At 42.9% G+C, this 13,381-nt stretch overlaps 3 protein-coding genes across 3 annotated transcripts in view; 1 reads left to right on the forward strand and 2 right to left on the reverse strand.

The window, feature by feature from the left end:
* Nucleotides 1-13,381, forward strand: part of LOC134678739 (uncharacterized) — a 336,630-nt gene that overhangs the window by 290,292 nt on the left and 32,957 nt on the right. The window lies entirely within an intron of this gene.
* On the reverse strand, nucleotides 2,453-5,161 carry LOC134673055 (uncharacterized protein K02A2.6-like). The gene has a single exon (XM_063530994.1). The coding sequence runs from the start codon at nucleotides 5,159-5,161 to the stop codon at nucleotides 2,453-2,455; it is 2,709 nt and encodes a 902-aa protein (XP_063387064.1).
* Nucleotides 8,720-13,381, reverse strand: part of LOC134678524 (uncharacterized) — a 32,616-nt gene continuing 27,954 nt past the window's right edge. Inside the window, exons 5-7 of the mRNA XM_063537101.1 lie at nucleotides 11,984-12,096; nucleotides 10,678-10,790; nucleotides 8,720-9,764 (exon numbers count right to left, since the gene is read on the reverse strand). Of these exons, the coding sequence (XP_063393171.1) occupies nucleotides 9,220-9,764; nucleotides 10,678-10,790; nucleotides 11,984-12,096 (771 nt within the window). The 3' untranslated portion in view covers nucleotides 8,720-9,219. The remainder of the gene's footprint in view (nucleotides 9,765-10,677; nucleotides 10,791-11,983; nucleotides 12,097-13,381) is intronic.

Raw genomic sequence — 13,381 nt, forward strand, 5'->3', positions numbered from 1 at the left:
ACAAATTTGAAAAATATAGGCGTGATGGATGAATCTCTCAAGTAAATTTTGAATTTCGCGCCTTTTTTTACTAACAAAATTGACTTGCCAGAGTATACCAGTTCAATTCAAAATGGGAATAGGGAAATTTTCTTGGAGCCATGGCAATACTGAATGGTGAAAACCATAGACTTACGCTACGTCTTACGTAGGCGAACAACGCGCGAACGCGGCGCGGCGCGGCGCGGCGAAAGCGGCCGCCGCCGCGCCGCGCCGCGCCGCGCCGCCTGACATTCGCGTGCAAATCGCGCCGCACCGCGTTCGCAACGAGATCGCTTACGTAGGACACTTCTATGGGCATCAAAGGATTGATTTCGCCGCGCCGCGCCGCGCCGCGTTCGCGCGTTGTTCGCCTACGTAAGACGTAGCGTTATAATATATAAAGACGTAGTCTCAGCGAGCTGTCACTGTTGCCACTTTTGTTTAGTGTACGATTAACAATGAGGCCCACGTTGCTGTAGCCATGTCGATAAAGTCATATCTGATATAAATTACATATTTATTGGCTTAATTAATTTGAGGATTGCTGCATCAAATCAGGCAAAGCATGCTTACCTAATCGGAACTATAAACAAACAACATTTACTAAAGGAAACAAGCTGCACAAACTTAAGCATGACGGGAGCAGCAGCCACTCGTCTCAATCTTCCTACTCAGACGACAGCGGAGATGAAACGGACGTTGTCTGTCAAATAAGCAAAACTAAAAGCAAGGACAGCAAAAAAATTGATGTTTTCATTAACGACATTCCGTGCACGATGGACTGGGACCCCGGTTCACTCTATTCAATTATTAGTACACAATTGTGGGCGCGTATCGGAGCTCCTTCCCTCATGAAGGCTCCCAGCTTGCGCGCATATGGAAATACAAGACTCAAACCAAAGGGTCTAACAAACGTTACCGTACGCATTCAAGACGAGGAAAAACTACTTCCTGTTGTTGTAATGAAGTCAGCTGACCCTATGTTGTTCGGCCTACAGTGGAGCGAAATGTTCCAGATGGATTTCCCAAAGCCAGTCTATTCCATCAAGAAAACTCGACACGAATCCATTACACTAAAACAACTCTTGGACAAGCATACAACTCTCTTCGACGGCAAACTTGGAAAAGTAAAAGAATATCGAGTAAACATACATATCAAGCCCCATGCTCAACCGAAACACATCCCAGCCAGATCAATTAAATTTTCAATGAAGAAAAACATTGAAGTTGAACTAGATCGTTTGGTCGAAGAAGGAATTATAACCAAAGTAGACCCAAATATAACTCCGGTTCAGTGGGCAACGCCGACAGTTAACGTGGTGAAAACCAATGGCCAGATCAGAATCTGTGGTGACTTCCGCAGTACACTTAACCCTGTTCTTATAACACACGCACACCCTGTTCCTTTATTTGACCAACTACGCCAGAGTCTAGCGGATGGTGAGAAATTCTCGAAAATTGACCTAAAAGACGCGTACTTACAATTTGAAATTGAACCTGAATCGAAACAATTCCTGACAATATCGACACACAAAGGATACTACGTCTACAACAGAATGCCGTTTGGCATTTCGACGGCGCCGTCAATATTCCAACATTACCTTGACAAGCTTCTAGAGGGATTGCCAAATGTAGCAGTCTATTTTGATGACATTGCGGTTACAGGGAAAAATGACAAAGACCACCTTGAAACATTACGTACCGTATTCGAAAGACTGGAACAAGCCGGATTGAAAGTCAATTTAAAGAAATGCACCTTTTTACAGCCAGAAGTCGAATATCTTGGACACACAATTGACAAAAATGGAGTACGCCCTACAAAATCAAAGATTGAAGCCATCACCAAAGCCTCCCCGCCAGCTAATGCCAAGGAGCTACGAGCATTCCTTGGGTTGGTCAACTTCTATGAGCGGTTTATACCACACTTGCACAGCGTCTGTGCTGATCTTCACGCACTAACTGGAAACAGGGTGAAATGGCAATGGACCGACAAGGAAGCTGAGGCTTTTGAACGTGCTAAGTTAATGATTGTACATTCTAAACCACTTGTAGCTTTCAATGACAAATGCCCACTTTATCTAGCCTGTGATGCTTCAGAAAAGGGCGTCGGAGCAGTGCTTTTTCACATGAGGAATAATATTGAACAACCAATCGCTTTCGCATCACGAAAACTCCGACCCGCAGAGTCAAAGTATTCTGTCATAGACCGCGAAGCCCTAGCAATATTTTATGGAATTAGAAAATTTGACCAATACCTTCGCGGCACGAAATTTACATTAGTCACGGATCATAAGCCCCTAATACACATTTTGGGATCTCAACGAAACTTACCCAAACTCGCTAACAATCGCCTAGTACGATGGGCTTTAATAATTGGAAGTTACGATTACGACATTAAGTATACAAAAGGTTGTAACAACCTGATCGCAGACTATTTATCAAGAATGCCCAAGAATCCCAAAATGTGTATTAGGGGCTTATGATCCGTGACTAATGTAAATTTCGTGCCGCGAAGGTATTGGTCAAATTTTCTAATTCCATAAAATATTGCTAGGGCTTCGCGGTCTATGACAGAATACTTTGACTCTGCGGGTCGGAGTTTTCGTGATGCGAAAGCGATTGGTTGTTCAATATTATTCCTCATGTGAAAAAGCACTGCTCCGACGCCCTTTTCTGAAGCATCACAGGCTAGATAAAGTGGGCATTTGTCATTGAAAGCTACAAGTGGTTTAGAATGTACAATCATTAACTTAGCACGTTCAAAAGCCTCAGCTTCCTTGTCGGTCCATTGCCATTTCACCCTGTTTCCAGTTAGTGCGTGAAGATCAGCACAGACGCTGTGCAAGTGTGGTATAAACCGCTCATAGAAGTTGACCAACCCAAGGAATGCTCGTAGCTCCTTGGCATTAGCTGGCGGGGAGGCTTTGGTGATGGCTTCAATCTTTGATTTTGTAGGGCGTACTCCATTTTTGTCAATTGTGTGTCCAAGATATTCGACTTCTGGCTGTAAAAAGGTGCATTTCTTTAAATTGACTTTCAATCCGGCTTGTTCCAGTCTTTCGAATACGGTACGTAATGTTTCAAGGTGGTCTTTGTCATTTTTCCCTGTAACCGCAATGTCATCAAAATAGACTGCTACATTTGGCAATCCCTCTAGAAGCTTGTCAAGGTAATGTTGGAATATTGACGGCGCCGTCGAAATGCCAAACGGCATTCTGTTGTAGACGTAGTATCCTTTGTGTGTCGATATTGTCAGGAATTGTTTCGATTCAGGTTCAATTTCAAATTGTAAGTACGCGTCTTTTAGGTCAATTTTCGAGAATTTCTCACCATCCGCTAGACTCTGGCGTAGTTGGTCAAATAAAGGAACAGGGTGTGCGTGTGTTATAAGAACAGGGTTAAGTGTACTGCGGAAGTCACCACAGATTCTGATCTGGCCATTGGTTTTCACCACGTTAACTGTCGGCGTTGCCCACTGAACCGGAGTTATATTTGGGTCTACTTTGGTTATAATTCCTTCTTCGACCAAACGATCTAGTTCAACTTCAATGTTTTTCTTCATTGAAAATTTAATTGATCTGGCTGGGATGTGTTTCGGTTGAGCATGGGGCTTGATATGTATGTTTACTCGATATTCTTTTACTTTTCCAAGTTTGCCGTCGAAGAGAGTTGTATGCTTGTCCAAGAGTTGTTTTAGTGTAATGGATTCGTGTCGAGTTTTCTTGATGGAATAGACTGGCTTTGGGAAATCCATCTGGAACATTTCGCTCCACTGTAGGCCGAACAACATAGGGTCAGCTGACTTCATTACAACAACAGGAAGTAGTTTTTCCTCGTCTTGAATGCGTACGGTAACGTTTGTTAGACCCTTTGGTTTGAGTCTTGTATTTCCATATGCGCGCAAGCTGGGAGCCTTCATGAGGGAAGGAGCTCCGATACGCGCCCACAATTGTGTACTAATAATTGAATAGAGTGAACCGGGGTCCCAGTCCATCGTGCACGGAATGTCGTTAATGAAAACATCAATTTTTTTGCTGTCCTTGCTTTTAGTTTTGCTTATTTGACAGACAACGTCCGTTTCATCTCCGCTGTCGTCTGAGTAGGAAGATTGAGACGAGTGGCTGCTGCTCCCGTCATGCTTAAGTTTGTGCAGCTTGTTTCCTTTAGTAAATGTTGTTTGTTTATAGTTCCGATTAGGTAAGCATGCTTTGCCTGATTTGATGCAGCAATCCTCAAAGTGACCTGGTGTGTTACACTGTTTGCATGTATGTGCTTTGGCAGCACACTGGTTTAATGGATGTCTTTCGGGCTCACCGCATCTCAAGCATTGATGGGTCCGTAATTTGCGCGGTGACGTGTTCTGGTAAGATTTGGGGTTTCTTTTAATCTTATTGACTTTGACGTGTGTGTCTGTATCGCCTTCTGCTCGTTCCCGCGATTGAGCAACGCTAAAAATCTGAGAGAAGGTGACTTCTTTCGTCGTACCATCTTGAATTTCTTGTAGATCCGGCCATTTTTGTTTCAGGTCGATCTGTAATTGTTCGTGGTTAAGCCCGGTTGCAAATCGGTCACGTAACTGTCGTTCTAATAAGTTATCGCTATAGCCACAATCTTTACTTATTTCTTTCAATCTGTTAGCGTAATGTTCCATAGATTCGTTGTCTTTTCGTATGCAGTTCCAAAAGTCCGTTAATGCTCTGTATCGTGTGCGTTTAATTCTAAATAGGTCGAGCAGTTTATTTCGAATATCCGCATATGTACTGTTTTCAAAGTGCGGTGTAAGGGCAACCTTAATTTCGTGAAAGGTCTCCGGTGAGAGGCAGGTAAATAGCAGTTCCTTCTGTATGATACGTGCATCCTCGCCCCAAAGTTTGCATTTGGTTTCGAAATAGTCGATAAAATTTTCAACTGCGGTGTCATCCGGGTTGAATTTGTCGCTCTTAAAGCCGTTGTAAACATTGTTTCTGTTACCGTTCGTGTTCGAAGAGCTGGGCGACTCCGTGCCGTGTGTCGTTGTTGGTGTGGGAGTCGCGGCAGCTGCCTTTTGCTGTTGCGTTAACAGCAATTGTAATATGTCCGAGATTTGTTGTTGTTGTGTAGCTTGCAATGCAAGGAATTTGTCAAATTGTTCGCTGTTCATTTTGTGACGATTTTTCTTTAATCCTCGTCGCCACTGATATAAATTACATATTTATTGGCTTAATTAATGTTTTATAAATACGTTGACAATGAAAAGTGAATTGACAGACATGACATATGAAGACCGTCGATAATGTGATATGCGGTATGAAATGAGGTTGTAACAATATCGATAAACTATCGACATTTCTTGCAATTTTAATTTTACTTCAAAGGCTTAACGATACCTAAAATGACCAAAAACGCTTTTATTCTTTATTGTGGTTATCATATCACAATTTTATAGTCACGCCCCAGCAGGGAACCAAGGGAAAGTTCAGATATTTAATTGAAATACATAAATACCTCCTAAAATAGGTGTTCCGCAATAATTGAATTATATTATTATATTATAATATGTTCATTATCCATTAGCATTTCAATTATGTTTATGTTTAACGAAGATATTGAAGCTTCACTTAATCGCTATTTCGTTCCGCTGTGTAGCGTTTATCGATATATAACATGATTAAAATCGACTTTTCACATCCCTAAAAGAGCACACATACACGCTATTACGCACACATACACAGCCTGGGCGCATCAAGAAAGGCAACACTTGATTTGAAGTCCACCTTGTCAACAGTATGGTTGTCCTTTTTTGACAAACCGCATTTTAAAAGAGCGAGGAGAGAGAAATGATACTAGTTGCTGCGTCGTGAAAGAGAACAGAAAAGGTTGGGCCCTTGGTGAAAACGTTTTGTTACTGCAAAATTTTTGTTCATATGGGTAACGCAACACGGGACACGGCTTTATCTGTAAGCTTCGCTAGAATGAGATGCAAAATCAAAATAAGTTATTTCGTTATCTGCCTCTCTATCGCTCTTAGACGAGCGAAAGAACAAAGCGGAACAAAGTAGTTCCAGGGTTATGGTATCATTTATTTTTTCAGTTCTGAAAAGAGCGCTAGACACTGACCACCAAGGCCTGTTCACTTCCTAAGAAAGTTATGTCCCCAAACAATTGCGCATGTGTGCGCCTGAAGCTTCTATGTGTGCGTTGGCCTCCGAGAAAAAGTTGCGAGTAATAAAATTAAAAACATTTTTCTACAGCAACATTGCTCCCAACTCTGATTTAAATTATCACGAATTTTATACATTATTAATCATAAAACGGGACTTAAAACGCTTAAAACTTAATTATACGCGATTCAGTTTTAAATTTGAATATTTGCTTCCAACTGTCTTTATCAATGTCCATAAAATATATGGAGGGTAGGTACGTCTACCCACCATAATAAAAAATATATTTGTCAATGACTCTGTCCAACTGCTGTGGTTAAAGTTCATAACGAAAATTTTATTTATTAAATCTTTAAATAATAAATACAACGTAGCGGTACTACCACTTAAGACTGTAAGTCTGTACCTACAACCTACATGGATTACAGCAATGCACATAGAAAATGTGCTAAATGCGGAGCAACAGCTGTTGAAGCAGCCAGAGTGAAATTCAGTTTTAGTGGGTTCAGAAGGAACCGAGTCATAATGCATCTGGAAAGCGTATTAATTAACCGCGAAGAAATGTATGAATACAAGTTAGAAATCTGTGTAAAATGCCGTGTGTAAACTGTGTAAAGTGTAGTGTATCTGTGTTTAAAGTGTAATAGGTAGGCATGCCTAATGTTATTTGTGTTACACTGGAAACTTTGTGAATGCGCTTTATTAATGTCAATTTTTTTATTAAGTTGTCAGGGTTTAATTTTCAGTGTATATTTCTATATGTAAAACATATTTTTAATGAATAAAATTATACAATGTTATAAACATAAATATGCCTTTTATTTAAATCAATTGATAATACCACAAACAAGGGGTAATATTTGCATCTATCATATATTTCGTGATATGAAGATAACAAATATGTTTATCAACAGAATTACTACCTACCAATACCCGCCAGGCTAAACCGCTTGTCAACTTTAGTTCTTGGTACACAACGCGGCGCTATTAGTATAAACGTATAAACGTTTGGGGACATTTTTTTGTATGGAGTTACCGTTCTTCTCCTAGTGAGTATTATATTCTTTGCTGACCACGCTAATTTTGCACGAACCTGGCAGTAAGAATAGGTACATATAAACTGCATACTTGACGTTGCACATGGCATGAAAACTTACCGTGGTCCGAATCTGTCGACATTTCTCTTGGGATTTCCCCGGATTTATTTTAGTTAGGGATCAAATTATCTCGATTTTCGCGGTAGGTAGAGCCAGCGAGTCGTGGCACAAAAAAACGCGGGAATTTCAATAAAAACCGCACCTGGCAATAAAATTACTATGAAATTAAATGACAGCTTGAAACTGACAGATTATTTGATAGGATAAAAAGTTGCCATATAAAGAATTTTAAAAAATAGCTTGTGACACGACTCGCTGGTCAGACTCTAGTCCCTCAACACTATAGTTCGTTTTTTTTAGCATTAGAAAGAACTTCGCAGAAGTAAGCTTGTGGTTCCAAATCCGACACTTATAGCGGTAATAATTTGAAGTAAATTATATGTATTGACCATGCTACATTAGATAATTCAATAATTATTAACAATTAAAGAGCCTGATAAAAACTGCACGCTTGCTTCTGTGGAGTTCTTTCTAATGCAAAAAAAAAACGAACTATACACGCAGTTCTTGTACCATACAGGTTGAGATAATCAAAATCATTTATTCGTCGCAAATGTCGCAATCCATGGTATTACAGATGTTTTAAGTTTAATTGATGATTTAAGTTAAGTACATAAGGTTTACCTACTCGGGTAATTCCGAATGTCGTAAACTGTCGGATAATTCCGAAAAGAGACTTTTATTATGATGGAATTAAGGGTGATTTTCATCTGAATTTCGGAATTATCCGACATTCGGTATTACCCGAATACCTACACCTTACCTAGTTGTTTGTACTGAACATAAAACTCAGTTAGGTATACCTAGCTCAAACGCAATTACGTAGTTTTAGGTCTTGCAAAACTTACCTGACTAATCCCAATAAGGGCTAGTAATTAGTTACCAAAAGGACCCCAGGCTTCCATGAGTCGGGGCAAAATGCCGAAACAACACAATGAAGATGATGATGATAAGTTTCAGGGCTTCATCAGATTTGGAAATTTTGCGATCTCCTTTCTTCTTTCCATCCTGCTAGGGTTGCCAGATCGAAAGGCGCTATTATCGGGAAACAATATCAATTTTTCGGGATTTTGGGACTTAAGTCAGGAAAAAAATACATTCAATTTAAAGTAATTCTATTAAAAACAACTATATTTTACATTATTGGCACTACGTCAGCTCACTCGCTCGACGACAGTTCGGAACTTGAAATTATTGTTTTACAACGTGAAGCTGTTTTTCGGGACAGTTTACACTTTGTCGGGAATCGGGAACACATGCTAAAAATCGGGAGAATCCCGCCAAATCCCGACCACCTGGCAACCCTACATCCTGCTGATGTGTAGTGCTCGAATCATATTCTTCCACGAGTTCCGCCGATATTTTGGAATACTTTAGTAGGTACATAATGAAAAAAATATCTAAAAAATATTATTTATTCTGTCCTCGCTTTTAACATAGTGACTCGAAACTTTTAACGTACGTAATGTAAGTAGATTGCCGTTAATACAAATAGATTTTTCAATATTTACACCTTTGGTTATTAGGTAACTACTTAACTAAATATGTAATTACAAAAATACTTAGGTAAGTAAGGTATCTTATCTTACAATAAGTTATTCTACTTATTTTCAAATACTTATTATGCTAAATACGTTTACGTATATAATTTTATTCATATCATTTATTGAACATTCATAATCATCAATATCATTTTTTTATTATATATTTTAAAGTAAGTACTTAGATGCTTAATTTTAAATCGGCGAGATAATTTTAATGCCATCAAGGGATATCTTTCCGCTTGTATTACTTATCCAAACACGAATTATCTGTCCATAAGATCTCATTAAATAAGAAAATAGTTCGATATTCGCCTTTCATTTTTAAAAATCTATTATATACCTATTTAAATTAAACCATCACAGAGCCACATCCTTATATTTCCCCAAATCGTCCGATTCGTTCCCAACCGAATTATGGCTGTTCCTCAACCCTTGCCCATAGAACGCTCTGTCTCTTGAATTGCTAAAATGATACGGATCATGTCTTAGCAAATTAACTCCATAGGCGTCGTCTCTGGGGTAAAATCTAGGATCATACTCAGGGGGATAATGCATTCTAGGGTCGTAATAATGTCTGTAGTATGGATACGCCATCTCGCTTTTACAGTCAGCCCTGTCTTCGTATTCGTAGTCTTTAGCCGGGTATTCGTCGGCGAAAGCGCCGACTATGGAGTGTCTGCGCTTGTAAGGGTTGTCGTAAGGGCCGGAGCGCGGGCCGACCCAGGTTCCGTACATTTGCGGGTAGCCTGTGGGCTTCGGGTAGCCGCGGAGGCTGGCGGCGTACTGCCGCTCGGCGAGGTGCTGCCAGTAGGCTGGTGGTGGCGGCGGCATGTGGTAGCCCTGGTTGAAGGACTGGCGCGATGCGAGGTGCCGCCGCAGGTCGGGCATGGAGCCAGATTTGCCTGGAACAAAATTGATTAGCGTGATTGTATTATTATTATTCATTATTCAGAGCCCACTGTGTCCCACTGCTGGGCAAAGGCCTCGCCCCTATTTTTCCACTCGTTTATGTTTAGTGCTATATCTGGCCAGGCTCTCAAAAAGGAGTCCAAGGTATCCCGCCATCGCCCACGAGGTCTGCCGGATCCCCGGTTAGACTCGTGGGAGTCGAGTGGCTCCCACTCCGTGGTTAACTTGGCCCATAAGTCGTTCGGCATTCGGCAGAGATGACAATTAAGTAGTCCCATTTAGTCACTATCCGAGCTACGTCTATTATTTGAGTCTTAGAGCGCAGCGTGGTGTTTCGGACTCGATCCCTTAATTTTACACCGAATATGCTGCGCTCCATAGCTCTCTGGCGAACCCCGAGTTTAGACTTTTAAGTTTCCGTGACAGACCAAGTCTGAGCACCGCAGATGAGAACTGGAAGTACCCATATATCCATGAGCCTACGCTTGAGGGACAGAGGTAGGTCTCCCTTCATCCGGTGTTTCTTCTTCTTCCTCGCGTTATCCCGGCATTTCGACACGGCTCATGAGAGCCTGGAGTCCGCTTGACAACTAATCCCATGATTTGGCGTAGGCACTAGTTTTTACGAAAGCGAATGCCATCTGACCTTCCAACCCAGAGGGTTAACTAGGCCTTATTGGGATTAGTCCAGTTTCCTCACGATGTTTTCCTTCACCGAAAAGCGACTGGTAAATATCAAATGATATTTCGTACATAAGTTCCGAAAACCTCATTGGTACGAGCTGGGTTTGAACCTGCGACCTCCGGATTGCAAGTCGCACGCTCTCACCGCTAGGCCACCAGCGCTTCATATTCCCATCATGAGGTGTTTGATATAAATATTAGTAGAAGAATAGAACACCATACCGTTGTCAGCCATGAAGCCATCGTTGGTGAACGCGGCCGGCGCTTCGGGCACGTAGTGGCTGGCGTCGAACTCGCTGCCGCCCACTGCGGCCCCGTTGGCGTACCCGGCGTTCCTGAAAAGGGAAACGATTTTCAAAATAAGAATACAGTATCGGTTTTAGGACGCGAGCAGAGCGAATATACTGAGTGCGGCAGCGGCATCGGCAGCGGCCATTGCGGCAATGAGCAGAGTTATAAGAGAGGGGCGACACTGAAGTCTCGTAAAGTGTCATTCTATGGAACTTGCTAACTATGTAAACAAACCGCCATATTGAAATTGTCAAAGAATGATGAATTTACTAGTGACTTTTGTTTACATAGTTAGCAAGTTCCATAGAATGACACTTTAGGGCCCCCCCACATCTGGCGTCTTTCGAGCGTCGGCGTCTGTCGGCGTCGGTCCAGCGCTATGGAAAATGACGTCGCTGCGCAGTTGCATCGACGCTGCGTCGACGTTGCGTCGACGTCGGCCATAGAATTGTAGACGCCGACGCTCGAAAGACGCCAGATGTGGGGGGGCCCTTAGGGCCCCCCCACATCTGGCGTCTTTTGAGCGTCGGCGTCTGTTGGCGTCGGTCCAGCGCTATGGAAAATGACGTCGCTGCGCAGTTGCGTCGACGCTGCGTCGACGTTGCGTCGACGTCCGCCATAGAATGGTAGACGCCGACGCTCGAAAGACGCCAGATGTGGGGGGGCCCTTAAGAAGTAGGTACTTTTTACTAGTTGAGTCATCGTAAACTGGAAAAATTCTGATATGTCGATACTCATACCGTTGAGGAAAGCGTACCGTGTGGCAGACCTTCCACGGGTTAAGGATCGCTCACGCTAGACCGGGCCGGGGCCGGCTTCCGACGCTTCTTTTTCTATGGAAAGCACCACGTGATCACCGATCAGCCGTCATAGAAAATGGCATGTCGGACGCCTCGGCCTGGGCACGGCCCGGTCTAGCGATAGCGTGAGCGTGAGTCATCCCTAACGCTGACATCTCATGGTCCAAATGTAATGGTATTTAATGCAATGCATATTTCATTATATAAAACTCGGCTCCGTTCGGCTCAGCATTGCTCCGAGCAATTATTAGGGTTGACACAACTTGACGTCCCTTTGCGTGCACGACCACAGATAAGCTAAAGGCTTGACTTTTGACAACCCTAAATAGCCGAAAGGGATAGTGCCATATATTAGAAAGGGACAGCATGATTCAAACCTGAACTGCTGTCAAACTTCGGTTTTGTAGGAAGTTTCCTTTCTGTACGGTAATTTATACCTAGCTTCCCGAATGGCGTATGCCGACTGCACTAACACGACGCCGCACACAATGGCGGGGAGTCGCGCCACGTAGCACGCCAGCTCCGCACCGCCGTACACGCCTTGCAGGCCCTGAAATAACAGACAAATGGCGATTTAATTCACTGCATTATACCTAAAACTACAGACATCTGAAAGTCTGCAAGAGATCGCGTTTCACTTGTCTTTTAACTAGAGTTTTTTTGGGTTCCGTAACCAAAGGGTAGAAAACCGGACCCTATTACTAAGACTCCGCTGTCCGTCTGTCTGTCTGACTGTCTGTCCGTCTGTCTGTCTGACTGCCTGTCCTGTCTGACTGTCTGTCCGTCTGTCTGACTGTCTGTCCGTCTGTCTGTCTGCCACCAGGCTGCATCACATGAATCGTGATAGCTAGGCAGTTGAAATTTTCACAGATGATGTATTTCTGTTGCCGCTATAACAACAATAAATCATCATCATCATCATCATCATTTCAGCCTATATACGTCCCACTGCTGAGCACAGGCCTCCTCTCATGCGCGAGAGGGCTTGGGCTATAGTCCCCACGCTAGCCCAATGCGGGTTGAGGACTTCACATACACCTTTGAATTTCTTCGCAGATGTATGCAGGTTTCCTCACGATGTTTTCTTTCACCGAAAAGCTAGTGGTAAATATCAAATGATATTACGTAGATAAGTTCCGAAAAACTCATTGGTACGAGCCAGGATTTGCACCCGCGACCTCCGGATTTAAAGTCACGCGTCATATCCACTCGGCCACCACTGCTCGGCACATGGGCGTACGCAGCATTTTTTAAGGGGTGGGGCAGAAGTAGGGGAGGCTGGGTACGTTGTAAACAGGGTACGGTTGAAACAGAAATTCTTAGCTTATGGTCAGAGACCAGGGTGGGGCAACTGCCCCACCTTGCCCCACCGTGCGTACGCCTATGGCTTGGCAACAATAAATATGTAGGTAGGCAGAATAAAATAAATATTTAAGTGGGACTCCCATACAATAATTCCAGGGTTCCATACCCCTTTGTGCGCGAGTCCGACTCGCACTTGACCGGTTTTTTTTCTGAATTTGATTCTATTTTGCTTTTGAGGTGTGCAATAAAGAGTCATCATCATCATCATCTCAGCCATAAGACGTCCACTGCTGAACATAGGCCTCCCCTTTTTTGGGGGGTGAATGCCATAGTCGCCACGCTTGGCAGGCGGGTTGGCGATCGCAGTCGAGTACACCGAATTTGAGGGACGCTGCTGCCCGTCCACCGGTGGTCTTGGACGTGGTTTAAGGACATACCCGGGTCCTGGACGTAGTTTAAGGACATACCCAGGTCCAGCAATAAAGAGTAGGTACATCTAATCTCAATATAAAGTAAGTAATGTAGGTACG

This window comes from Cydia fagiglandana, chromosome 2 (genome assembly GCF_963556715.1).
Source record: "Cydia fagiglandana chromosome 2, ilCydFagi1.1, whole genome shotgun sequence".
NCBI classification, from domain to species: Eukaryota; Metazoa; Arthropoda; class Insecta; order Lepidoptera; family Tortricidae; genus Cydia; species Cydia fagiglandana.